General features: G+C 38.9%; 1 protein-coding gene across 1 annotated transcript in view; it reads right to left on the reverse strand.

The window, feature by feature from the left end:
• LOC101290897 overlaps positions 1-4,931 on the reverse strand; it is an 8,129-nt gene extending 3,198 nt beyond the window's left edge. The window contains exons 1-9 of the mRNA XM_004307167.1: positions 4,900-4,931; positions 4,463-4,826; positions 3,187-3,358; positions 3,065-3,114; positions 2,406-2,498; positions 2,242-2,330; positions 1,835-1,913; positions 1,192-1,274; positions 40-118 (exon numbers count right to left, since the gene is read on the reverse strand). Coding sequence (XP_004307215.1) covers positions 40-118; positions 1,192-1,274; positions 1,835-1,913; positions 2,242-2,330; positions 2,406-2,498; positions 3,065-3,114; positions 3,187-3,358; positions 4,463-4,826; positions 4,900-4,931 — 1,041 coding nt within the window. The remainder of the gene's footprint in view (positions 1-39; positions 119-1,191; positions 1,275-1,834; positions 1,914-2,241; positions 2,331-2,405; positions 2,499-3,064; positions 3,115-3,186; positions 3,359-4,462; positions 4,827-4,899) is intronic.
• Between the last annotated feature and the right edge of the window lie 9,076 nt (positions 4,932-14,007).

Raw genomic sequence — 14,007 nt, forward strand, 5'->3', positions numbered from 1 at the left:
GGGGGGGGGGAGTAAAACTGGTATCTAAATTTAGCAGACCTGATGGCACTCTCCACGACATGTGGCACATTTGTACTGGAGATTTCCATCTAACTGAAATTGTTGATATTTTTCATCACTGGAAAAAGAAATGACACATTTAGTATACAAAAATAAATAAAAGAAAATAACTGATACTATATTCGAAAAATAATTGTGCGTTTATATAAGGATCGAAGGGAGGCCCGAGCAGAAAACATTCATTTAACATAAATGCAAAATAATAGATATGATTTGCCTGCTAGCAAGACCTAAGGCTTTAGAAATCTGAGTAACGAGAGAGAGTGAACATAATGACATGTCATTCCATTACTTTCCCCTAAGAGAAATTCGTCTTAATGGTATACGAACTTTTGCTACTTATAAACTATGGTATATCAAGTTTTAAAAATATCAGATTGGTATCTCATGTTTCCATCCCAACCTAGGATTGATATATATAGCCATTAAGATGACTAATTTACCCTCAGACAAAAAAAAAGACCAACTTACCATTAAATTCTCTCTCTTTTTTTCTTAGTTTTCATATTCCAATTTTCTTTTTTTGGCTTTTTATATTTTTAGGAACGTAGAGAAAAAATTCTTCGTCATTTTCTCCTTGCTATTAATCAGTTCTTCATCTCAATCGTCCTTGAATGTCAACAGCAACAACAAGATCCTTGACTGTCAGCGAAAACAACAACAATTGAACTTCTGTATGTTTCCTCTCTTCAATCTTCTTCAAGTTTATAAAGACCAACCCAAATCATCAAATTCCAGAACCTCTTCTAATATTTCTGGAATATGAAAACAAATATAAAAAAAACTAAGAAAAAAAAGAGAACTCAAGGGTAAAGTGGTCATCTTAATGGCTATATATGCCAATTTTAGGTCAGATGGAAACGTGAGATACCGTTTTGATATTTTCAAAACTTGATATACCAAAGTTTATAAGGCGCAAAAGTTCGTATACCATTCGGACGAATTTCTCTTCCCCTAAATGAAATTACAGAATGATATGTCATTCCATTACTTTCCACTAAATGAAATCATATCTCCTATTGAAATTGGATGATCAATCATTTTCTTGATAAAAAAAAAAAATCCTTCAGAACCAGCGAAATCAAAGGACGAGACTAAGCAGAGTACTTGTTAGTATAAAAATAAATCAACCTGATCCCATCACAATGGCAATGTACCCAACGCTGGCAAATATCGCAGCAGACCATAGGTGTTGATTCTGAGTCTCTGTAAACCTATAAAATGGCAAAACCAAAAAAAGTCAAGAGTGTAGAAAGAGGACATATTCCAATGAGATGGTTAAAAAAATAAGATATATTGTTTAAACTAACTAGTACATCAGGGCCCTTCCATTGAGGGATCCCTATTTTTAGTCACTTTTAGGGATAAGCTCACATCATTGGATCTGTCATTTAATGAGGTTGGATGGCTGAGATTAAAACAAAAAGTTACACACTTTATATCAAACCTGGACCGTTCAAGATCATTAAAAATAAATTGAAGTTTTGAATGGGTTAACGATCACTAAATTATCTGAAAATTTGTATAAATAATCTACTCATATAACCCAATGAATTGAACGGAGTAGATGCAAAAATTTGATCGGGAAGTTGGTGTAATGCCCTATCCTTAGAAATAGTCAAAAATAGGGATCCCTCAATGGAAAGGCCCTCACTAGTACATACATACCGTAGCTCTTAATAATAATTAGCTGATCATACAAATGCAACAAAAATCATAAAAGTCAATTAAAACAAATCACCTCAGGAAAATAGGCTACAGAAATATATAGTACCTTCAAGCAAACAGGGCAATAGTTCCCCTTAACAAATAATCGTCCACATGCATCACAGCAAGTGTATCCCAAAAACCACCTGTCAATTTAACCAGCGAAGCTTAAGTCTATGACGTGCTCCCAAGTTAGCTAACTGGGTGATAACAGTAAGAAACTTAAAGAGCCCATAACATGTTCCTAATTTAGAAGGCTTTCAACGACATAGAGAAACTATGCCATATGCCAAACACTAATACCACAGAACATAATAATAGGCATGGTGTGAGGACAGAATCTAAGAAGGTGCAGAATACAGAAAACTAAGATACTACCAACTGAACTAAATCAGAATATCACAATAACAATCATCTTATCATCAGTGTAGGCAAAGAAAAAGATTAATAGATCAAAATAGTAACAATACATACCTAACACTTAGACCATTTCCTGGCACGTTTGACCCACAGCTGTGACACTTTGTATGTTTTGGGCATACATAAACCCCAGCAGAAACATTCTGCAACATGCATGAACAAATATAAGCATATTTTCAACCAAAGATAGGAAATCATGAATATGTAGTGCATCCCACCTTGTGTGAAGGATGTTGGCAGTAACAGTGGTAAGCACCATCACACCTTTTGCAGAACATAAGCTTGTTTGGATCTCCTGTTCTTCGACATACCTGGAGAAATGATGCAATAGGCACCTGGTTAAGAAGTGCCTCTTTGGAAACCGAATACCAGGAACATTGGCCCATACCAAACAATATGGCATCTTTGGTATAAAATGAAATCTATTAAAGAATCATAGGTTAAATTAAATGAATAAGTCCTCATGAAGTGTTATTAAGAGACAATTTATAGCCTATGATAATAGACCAAGTGGAGGGATATACAGAATGTAGTGGTGGCCAAAAGCCCTAATTTTAGGTATAGGCATCAGACTAATCTGTTTTCATTTATCATGGATCATATTATTAGGATGCCTACAAATATTTAGGGTTATGAGAGTTACAATATAAGAGAGCAATGATCAAAATAGGAAAGGAAAAAGAAACATACATATAAACGAAGGCATATCAGGAGGATACTAGAAAACACACCATATTGGGTGTGCATGCAATATGGAAACATTACTTTCGTAGACCAACAATAACAGATAATACTGACACACTGAAAAGGTAATGTAGGAGCTTGAATAGAAAATACATGTAACAACATGGACGAGTACTGCAAATCACTCATTTACCTCACATATTCGGCACGACGGGCATGCCCATGAACTCCAGTGAAATAGATCTGCAAAGAAGTTCCATTACATTAATATGTCAGATCTATAGCCTCCTACAAAAGCTTGGGAACTATTAGTACCTCTGTGTTGAGACCAAGTTTTCAAGCAGTTCCTATGGTACTTTTTGCCACAGGTTTTACATGGAAGCATCCTTCTTGCTTTCTCACTTCCTTCATTTTCCCCAGAAAAGCATATCCGACACATAACATTGGACTGACCCTGCTCTTCTCCCACAACTCCTTTGGAGGTGTCCTGATAACAGGAAGAAAGAAATGAATGAAAAGTTGGTATTTTCAACATAAATAAAAGAGGTGAGTAGGGGGATAGAGTAGCAGAGGATCGAAAAGAATTTAACAGCTAAATTTTTTTCATCTAAATCACGATACTATATGAAAAGGTTTAAATGGCACAAGTATGTCATAACAATAAGGTTATAACGGAAAAAAAAAAAAAAAAAAAAAAAGAAGGCCCCAACATGTCAAATACAACAGATACTCTAAAAAACTTGCAACTAAACGGAGGTATGCCATTCAAGTAACAGAAAAACTTGCTTGGTCTCATATTGTGTCTAAAGCTAATGGGGTATAAAGTCAATATAACCCGAAGCGGGTAAGGGCATTTCAACATAATGTTCTATTCCTTATCAAAGCATATAAATTGGAGTTTTTCATAGCATGGCATCTTGAGTGTGTAGCTGGGAAATTCTATAGTCAGGGAAAAAACACAGTTGCATCTTAGTTAAAGGTTATAATATGAGAGTATAAACCCTACTCTGGGTTCTTACGTTTAGAAGCTACTTCAAAGCTTTTTGCATTTTTTTGCAGCTAAAAGTGCTGCAACCACTTAGACTCACCCTTTACTACAATAATTTCACCTATGTCTCATATTTTCTCCTAGTCAATCCTATTGGCCTTTATAAGAGAACCAAAAACTGACTGAACTTGTCCATATCTCAACCATCTTAACCGCATTGCCTGCAAATACAAACATGTCATGTATCATAATAAATGGACCCCTATTACTCAAAAAAATTCCCGGTTGGTAAATCAGAAGCATATCTCATTGCGGGAAACCAGCATGAGCCTGAAAAACCTACAAGTCAATATCTAGCCGAAACAGTCAAAATCTAATATCCACTCCCTAACCACTTTCCCAGTACCATATATAATCTCAGATTCCTTATTTCGCAATCAACTCTACAAAAACTCGAAACTCACATAACATGCATTCATCTACGCACAAATACAACCCAAAAATTATCTCCAAATTACAGCCAGTAACTCCAAAAACATAAAATTCTAACAAGCAGATGCATAGCACACAAAATTCAAAAGCATTGAATTCGAAGAACCTCACCGACAAATCACCAGACTCAAAGCGGCGAGCAAAGTCCTCAGCGGCCACCATATCCGCAGCAGCCTTGCGCTGGAGAGCGGCCCGCTTGGCCTGCGCGGTGGCCGCAGCTGCCGACTCCTCATCAACCGTCGCCGCCACCGCATCCCCAACGACCGACGGCGGAACCGGCAGAGGAGGCGGCGGAGGCGGCGGCGCGACTCTGGGAACAACGACCTGGACAGTTCTGCCGTCGTCGCGAGCCCTAATTCCGGACGGATCGCTGAGAAACTGATGGACTTTGATGACCTCGTCGAGGAAGCTCGCCTTGGAATTCGCGGTGGCGAGGGATCGAGGAAACCCTAGCGGGCAGAAGCAGATTCGCCGGCTGAACACCACAACAGAGAAGAAGTTTTAGAGAGAGAAAATGAGAGAGGGTTTTAGAGAGAGAAGGAGCGTACCATGTAATTGGGCAAGCGACGTGAAATGCCATATTGCGATGATACAAAGGGGATTTTAGATTTCCAAATTTTTTTGGTGTTCAGGGATCTCGCCCCTCCTAAATTTTTTTACTTCGCGAGGAAAATATATAAATAAAAATTAAAGTTTATATTTTGGAAAATAATTTGGTTTTATAGGTAAAGGGGGTGACTGTGATGACGAAGAAGAGAGGGGAGACACGAAGATAGAAACAGGGTCCTCCCTCTCTGTGCCTGTGCGTTTTATTTTCAATTTTGGGATTTCTCGTGTCGTTTCGGGCTCCTTTAACAGCGATTTGTGGGCCACTTGGTTAATACACATATAACAATGGGTCAAATTATAAATCTAGAATTTTAAACTATCCATGGTGACATGGGGTGAATGTTGGTGGTGGTCATTTTACATAGAAGAAAAATATGTCATCTAAAGGGCCATGTGGTTAAGTTGTTACAAATATTGATATGATAATATGGACCAACACAACACATTCATGTTATTGGTATAAAATAAAAAAATACACCGAGCAGATTACGTGACAAACGTCTCGCTCGTCATATTTACCTTGACTATTATAATAACTCCTGCCGTAATCTTTATGTGGCATGTAAATTAATATCTTGTAGAGTTACTATATAAACTAATTCTTGGTTCTATAATTTTCTAGAATCTCCTTCAATAACAATTAGCTTTTTAGTTGTAGGTTCGTGTATCTTGGTTAGCTTTAAACATACGGTATAAAGGCGATGTAGGTTCAGATCTCCGATGCACAAATGGTGTCAAATCGGGAAGTATATAAACTCATGCCTCTAAAATCCTGTTTGGGTATATATTTCTGATGAACAATGATCGAACCTGATTGTCACACCCCAATTTTCGAAAGATAAAATTTCAAAAATTTGGGCATGATAAAACTCAAAATCTTAATATCCCACAACCTGCTCGACAAATTCCAAACTAAAAACAAATACTGTAAACTCATGCCTCTAAAATCCTGTTTGGGTATATATTTCTGATGAACAATGATCGAACCTGATTGTCACACCCCAATTTTCGAAAGATAAAATTGCAAAAATTTGGGCATGATAAAACTCAAAATCTTAATATCCCACAACCTGCTTGACAAATTCTAAACTAAAAACAAATACTGTAAATGTAAATGTAAATTAACTCCTCAACCGAGTTAAACACTTAATCTCCTTAATTACATTAACTTTCAAAAGTCTAGTAATAAACTACTTCGCTCACATGAGCTTCAAAACAACCACCATAAAATACAAATAAATGTATATCATCAAAAACCCAGCTCCTAGGCCACTGCCTCAAACCTTCTGATCATCACCTGCAGGTCTAACCCCTACACCATGAATTGGTGCACCGGGTTGTAAACAACAAACCCGGTAAACTAAAAGCTCGTATGAGTAACTCCCAAAATATTAATTCAACAATCCCAACATCACATATAATTAAAATTGATAATTCCTGCATTAATAACTTAGTTCAGGAATCACCTAAAAACAAGAGAATTCAAAAGAAGCAATTAAGAAAAACACCATAATTCAAAATCACTCAAAATCATAAATGAAACAAATAATTAACAGGAAACACAACAATTCACAATCAAACAAATCAAAATGAAATTCTGCAAAAAGGCATAGTTCAGGAAATACTTAAAACAAAGAATTTTAAAAGACAACATATAAGAACATCATACAATCATTTCTCTACTCTTACTTATGAGTTCGCCAACACTTAGTCATCCCCCATAAGTAACCAACAATGCGTACTCATGGGTTCATCAACACTTAGTCATCCCCCATGAAGTACCGACTGACAGACTAGAGCTCTATACTGACCGTAACCAATCACCCGGCTAAGGCTTGGTTCCCGGTCCACCACGAAGGCTCCTAATCTAAGAATCACCACTAAGGCACACACATACATAACTAATGCGCAAAACCACACTAAGGCACGCATTCAAATACTCTCCCATCATAACACTTATCAAATCATAAATTAATAATATAATCATAACCGTAACCAATCACCCGATTAAAGGCTTGGAACCCGGTTTGAATATTTAAACAACAATTCACAATATAAAATATATCATCGACAACAACACAAGAACACTTCATAAATTATATCTTTCCGCCTAGATATATTTATATAAACGAAGACATATATATTCTCACTAGAATAATATATCAACAACCATATTTCAACATCACAATATCACATGATCGGAAGTCCTTTTGAAAGATTCTATTTTACCAGAAAATATATTTTCACTTACCCATAAGCGTTGATGATCAAACTCATTTATTTTTAAAACAAAAATCATTTTCCTTAAAGGACAACTTCACAACTAACAATAATAAAATTATAAAATAAACTCGGTTTCTTATGAACCCATGTGAGATTTACTCACAATATAAAAATTGCATCATAATCATCATCACCAAAATCAACATCACAATCATCATAATAATTGTCATCATAACAATTATCATCATCATCATTATCAAAATCGTCACCATAACAATTATCATCATCATAATCATCTTCAAAATCAACATCACAATCATCATCATATTAATTATAAATAATTGGTCCCAAAGTGGACCTTGGTGAGATGTTACTCACCTCAAATCCAGCTGCGTCTTCGCACGCACAACACAAACATATAGTACAAAACCACACCCACAAGTCACTTATTAACAAAAACGTTAACCTTAGCAACTATGAAAAACAACATTATCCGACTCGAACCAAAACTCAAGTCCTAACCCACGAGCTTGCCACTTGAGACAAAACTTCCTCCTTGACCTTTAAAAGGTCGCCGAAACGTCCAACACATCCTATAGAACTACTAACCAGATTCTCATGTTCGGATTTACTCAAAAATGAAACGAACGAAACTTAACACCACGGGGAAACCCTAGAATGCAATAATGATAACCAAAACCTACAACCCACATATCAACACGCTCGTATCAAAGAGTACTATCTAACCAGCACCACAAAACACCCCAGACACTACCGGACACGCCACCACAGGCGGCGGCGAGTGGGCCCCACGCGCCACCACGAAATGTCTGAATTTGGGCAAACTCAACACATTAAACTTGTAGATTGAGGAGAGAGGAGCATCTTTTATACCTGAGGGTCCAACCAGTTCGACCGGAATCGGCCGGAAATCACCGGAAACTTGCCGGAAAAGTTGGAATTCACCACCACCACTCCACACCGAGAGTCGAGCTTCAAGACCACCGGAAAATGAACCAGGTCGCCAAGGAGCTCCTATCCCGACCTTTTCCAAGTTGCGTCGCCGCTGCCGGAGGTGGGAATCCCGACCGGTCTCTAAGCCGAACTTCCAAGCTTCAGGTCACCACTTCGGGACTGAATCGGCGTAAGTCACCACCACAAGGTAGCTCGGACGGAGGAGAGGAAGAGAACCCGACCGGTGCCGACGTCTAGGTCGGTCGGAGGTGGCCGAAAAATCCGGGTCGGGTCAACCGGGTCCGGGTCGGGTCGACTGGGAAACTCGGATACTGAAGGTGAGGCGGGAGAGAAGAAAAGAGGAGAGAGTGATGTGGGACAAAAAAAAAACTGAGGGAACCCTATAACTTTTTCATAGTTATACTAAAAATTTCCGAAAACCACGAACTTCTGCTGACCATAACTTCCATATACGAAGTCCGTTTTACACGTGCCATGTGTCTACGAACTCGTATCGTCGTGCTCTACAACTTCCGTGAAGGAAGTTTTCCGAGAAACCCAACAGATTAAAAAGTCAACTCTTGACCCTTCAAAATAAATCATTTTCAAGGAAATAAAAACTCGACTACTTCTAGTCCACTCACTAAACCAGAAATCCATACAACTCTTACTTAAATAATTTCCAAAAATAAAATTAGAAACTAATATTAAATTTCCAGGGTATTACACTGATCCAGTCCTACTATAAGGCTTTCGAGTTTATGTAAACCATCAGAGCTCTCACTCTCTCACAACAAGCCAACTTAAGGTTTTCCCATCCAAATCACTTGTATTATGTCGCTCTTGATCCTAGTTATCGGCTGACGAACCTCTCGGTCTCGCGAATCTCTCTAGGGCAAGCTTTGGGTTGCTGCAACCTCATTTGGTTCTCGTGGGGACGTGCATTTTTTTTCAAGGATGATGGGGATGACGGGGATGACATAGTTTTTCTCCGATGGATCCAAATCAAATAGTTTTCTCCGATGGATCCAAATCAAATCTGGGATCTTGTGTCTGCCAAGGTTCAAGATGTCGGTAGGGCTGGTGTAGGGTTATGGGATTGGGACTTCTTAAGAATTGGGGCCTGGATTTGGGCCCCAAAGTCTTCGGTTTGGGTCTAGGTTTCTAGGGCCTTAATTGATTGATGTTCAAGTTTTCTTTAGCTATGACGAATCATTTTTTTTCCTGCTTCGGGCAATCGGGCTTGGGCTTTTAGTTTGTTTGTTGAACAAGTGTGTTTTATTCTATCAAGTGGGTGTATTGGGGCTTTTGGATCTTATTCTATTAGTATAGGTGTTGAAGCTCTATAAAATCGTTCTTTCGAACGGTTTTACCGCTTGTTATTCTATTAGAGTCTAACAATCATCGTTTCAAACAAAAACCTAATCCGACTAGTTGTCTAACTCTCTTGTTATCTATAGTTAGCCACATCTTCTAGGGTTTCTCTGGCTTCTCCTAAGGTTCTCCAAACGTTGTTGCTTCGCACCCCAATCCCATTGGCACTAGGTCCAACGAGGTCTCATAGAGATTTGCCTCCTCTTTAGCTCTTCCCGATGGAGATTGACCTTTGGTCGGCGTCACTCGCTCTACCCCGGCTCCGCAATAGTTCTTTGATGTAGGCCATCTTCTCACCCTCAAGAGAAAGGTCTTAGATTAGAATGCGGTTATCGGTACTCTAACCTCAGTATGAGATCTCCAGAATCGCCTCCAGATGCGTGCAAGAGATGATCGATTTGTGTTGCTCTTCAATAGAGCGGAAGACTAGAATTGTCACATCTCGGTTCTTAAGTCAATTTGCGGTTATTTACTTTTGGGTTACTTTGGTCTTTCACCGCTTTAAGTAACCGTTTACTGTTAAAGAACCCTGGAGTTGACTTTTTGTAGGAAAATTATTTTGGGAAAATTTCTTTAAGGAAGTCGTAAAGGACATTAATACGAATCCGTGGACATACTATACGTTAAAATCGGAGTTCGTATGTAAAAGTTATGGTGTAAAATGTAAAGTTACTATTTCGGGAAGGAAGGAATAAAAAGGGTCAAAGGTGGAAAGTCAAAAGTGAAAAGTCAGATTTCACTTTCACTTCTCTCTCCTCCCCCGCTCGGTTCCCGACCCGGTGCCTTCTCCACCTCGGTTCGCCGCCGTCCGGCGGAGTTAGGCCGCCATACCGGTTGGGATTTGAAGCTTGGCTCATACTCAGCTGATCTGGGTAGCTGGCCGGTGGTGTCGCGCCACCGTGAGGGAGAAAGAGCGACTGGAAGCCGCGGTTGTGTGCAGAGGTTTTTCGCCGGAAACTCCCTTTTCCGGCCACCATAGCTGGAGCTGCTAGTATCATTTGGAAGCTCTCCTCTTGTGCAGCAAACCCCTAAAACGATACATCCTAACTCGAGGTAGGTAAGGAGAATCGAAGGTTTGAATTTTCTAGGGTTCTTTATTGTGTTTTTGTTCGATTGGCATGTTTAAGCTTGAAATTGGACTTGGTGATAGTTATGAAAGTTGTTTGGGATGTTGAGAGGAAGATGCTGTTAAAATTTGGTAGCCATTGGGGGCCGCTGGAGTCAGCCGCCGCTGCCGGCGAACGCCGCCACTTGGAGGTTGTTTTTTAAGTTTTTTGGGTTTGTTATAATGAGAGGAGTCTAATGAAGTATAGTTTGGAATATTTGGAGGAGTTTTGATAAGGTTTGGGATTTTTAAAAAGATCAAGGATTTTGCCGGTTATTAGAATGAAAATCCGGCCGTTGGATTTCCTTGGTATTTATTATAGAATGTTAGAATTGATGAATTAAGGTTGTGGTGGAGTTATGTGTGAATCCGGCGAGTTTAACCCTATTAAGAGTAGTGGGTTAAACGGAAGAGAGTTAGATGTTTTTATTCACGTATTTATTTTTTGGAATTGAAGTTTGGTTCTAAGCATGGTTGTTGTGCCAGGATGCAAAGGGAATCTCGCTTGAGTGGCGATGCGGTTATCGTCGGGCTTATGCCTAAATTTGTGAGTGGACATTTTGGTTTTAAATAAATATGCATGCAAGATTTTATAATCTATCATTTTATTTTCCGAGCATATATTATAATTTTCAGCTCATGAGTTGATCTTGAAAAATTATTTGAGTTTGGTGCATTGATTAAGTGTTGGTCATGATTTATGGATTTAAGCTCGGATTATTATTTTGATAGTTGAGTTTGGATATTCCTTATATATTTCGGATTTCAGTATAATGGTTTTATTGGTGGACTTCGAGATTTTTAAAAGATTTCCGAAAATGGGATTTTCGGTAGTTCTCCATCATAATTTAATTGTTATTTGAGGCATAATGATTTTGACTTGGAGAATATTTTAGTGAGTATTTTCAAGTGGAGATATTATTATTTATGATTTATTTTTGATATTGAAATCTCGCTTATATTTATAAATTTGAGAAGATTATGACGTGTGAGACACGTCATTGACTTTTATTATAATATCTTATGATGATTTTCAAGTACGGTTGGGAACCGTACCATTCATGTGATTTTAGGGAAGTTTATTGGATTTAAGTGATTTCGTATGTTTTTAATCACCATAATATAGGGTTGATTTATATTGATTATTGCTAGCTAACCTTATTAGCGGTCCTCATCATATGTGAGTCGCTAGTATGCCCTTATTAGCGGTCGTCTTCATATGTGAGTAGAGCGCTTAACGTGGGACGCTATTATAGCCTGGGAGGCAACCGATCGGTATTTATATTTATTAGTTAGCTAGCCATTATTAGCGGTCCTCATCATATGTGAGTTGAGCGCTTAGCATGGGACTCTATTATAGCCTGGGAGGCATCGACCCGAGTCTTAGAGGCTCCTTTTTCATGGTGATAACTCTTCCCCTTATTTTATTCTTCTCAGTAATATATTTGATTAACCAGTGGGGCTGGTTTATCTCATTTTATGAGATTTCTATTTTAATTAACCAGCAGGGCTGGTTTGTCCTTTATTAAGTGATTTTAGATTTAAAGTTTTAAGGACGTTTAAGTTGCATGCTGTTAAGTTTTAAAAGTTGAAAAGTGGGAAAGTATATAAGTTTTATAATTGTTAAGTTATTGAATTTATTTTTGTCCACTCACTCTAACGTTTTTAAATTACTTTCCCCTGGGCCCTTTGATTTTAAATGCCCAGTTTGCAGGCTAAGTTATTCGAGGTCGAGCGTACATGGAGTCAAGGCATAGTCAGAGGCTGCTTTTGCTTATTCTTTAGTCATTGTTTTTCGTTTAACTTTAGATATGCTCTGATAACCAGTTAGTGAATTAATGTTGGTTATTGTTGGTTGTGGGATTAGTTTAGCTGAGTAGTTGTTATATTGGGAGATATGATGAACTTAGGGAACATGAAGGCTCCAGGTGTTGAGGATGGATGTTTGTTTATAGAAGTGTTAAGTTGGATTTTTCAGGTAAGGGTTGTCTATTTTCAAGGAAGGTTATGCCGAATTTTCGGTTAATTTTCCTTGAAGGTGGACCCCGTAGGATTTACCTCGGGTTTCAGGGTGAAATTCGGGGCGGGTCTTGACAAGGATAACATCCTGTATGGAGGTCCTTAGTTCTATGGCAGATCCCAATTTGTTCTCGTCAAATATGATGGTCTTCAAGATGTGTCTCAGGTCCCTATTGAGTCTTTCTCGATGTGGATCGAAATCAAGGGGTTTCCAGATGCCTTGATCACAGAGGAGGCGGTTGAGAAGATTGGTCTGACTCTAGGGTTTGTGGACCATGTCAACAAACTGAAAATCAAGCACAGATCGAAGGTTAGGGTTAGCATTTTGCACAATTTGTGCAATTATTTCAAGGAAGCCTTTGGGGATCTGCCCTTTGAGTTTGGATCGAGGAGGTTTCTAGCGAAACTTCAACTGAAGTACGACTGGACTGTTGGTTTTTACAGGGTGTGCGCCATGATGATCCATCCCGATTCCAGTTGCACTGGTAAGCCAGTGTTGACACCAATTCATCGAAATCAAGTCGATGACGACTCTATTTGGATATAGAGGAGCAACTAGGGTGTCCGAAACCAAACCGATCGAACCCTAACCTTAGTCTGGTCTCGAAACCATTTATGGATCTAAGTGGTGCGTCGTCTTCTGGGGTGAAGAACCTGGTTCTCTTGTAGCTGCCAAGTACTGCCTTCAACCCTTTTAAAGCTGCAAGAAATTGATATGGGGTCTGTCTGATTTCCCGAAGGTTTCAGTCTCTCTCCTTGGAATTTTTGTTGCTGATCTTGTCGTGTAGTTAGCTCGATTTCGGTCTGCTCCGGTGACTGAACCGATCTCGGTACCAGCTCTAGAGGTGGTGACAGTCCCAACAAGTGTGCTTCCAATGTCATCTTTAGCTTGGACGAAGAGGAGTGTTGAACTAGCTTTAGTGTCGTTTTGCAAGAGAGGTTGTGGTCTACCTGAGCCGGATCAATTTGCTGTAGTGCCCTATGAGCTGCCCTTCGCCCCTAAAATGGCTCTACCTCACTCTGGATGGACTCTTACTGACACAACCCATCCCAAATTTCACCCTGAAACCCGAAGTAAATCCTGCGGGGAACACCTTCAACGAAAGTTTACCGAAAAATCGGCAGAACCTCCCTTAAAAAAAATGGACAACCCTTCCTAATAATACCTGCATACACTTCTGATAAACCAAATCCAACCTTAAACTCCTGGAGCCTTCATGCCCCAAATCACAACATCTCCCAATTATTTAAATATCTACACAAATCTCATATCCAACCGTTTATAGGTTCAGAGCAACACTAATAGGAAGAAAGGAAACATGATAAATTAACAAGCGGAAGCTATATGATGACTATGCCTCACTCCCCATGT

This window comes from Fragaria vesca, linkage group LG7 (assembly GCF_000184155.1).
Source record: "Fragaria vesca subsp. vesca linkage group LG7, FraVesHawaii_1.0, whole genome shotgun sequence".
NCBI classification, from domain to species: domain Eukaryota; kingdom Viridiplantae; phylum Streptophyta; class Magnoliopsida; order Rosales; family Rosaceae; genus Fragaria; species Fragaria vesca.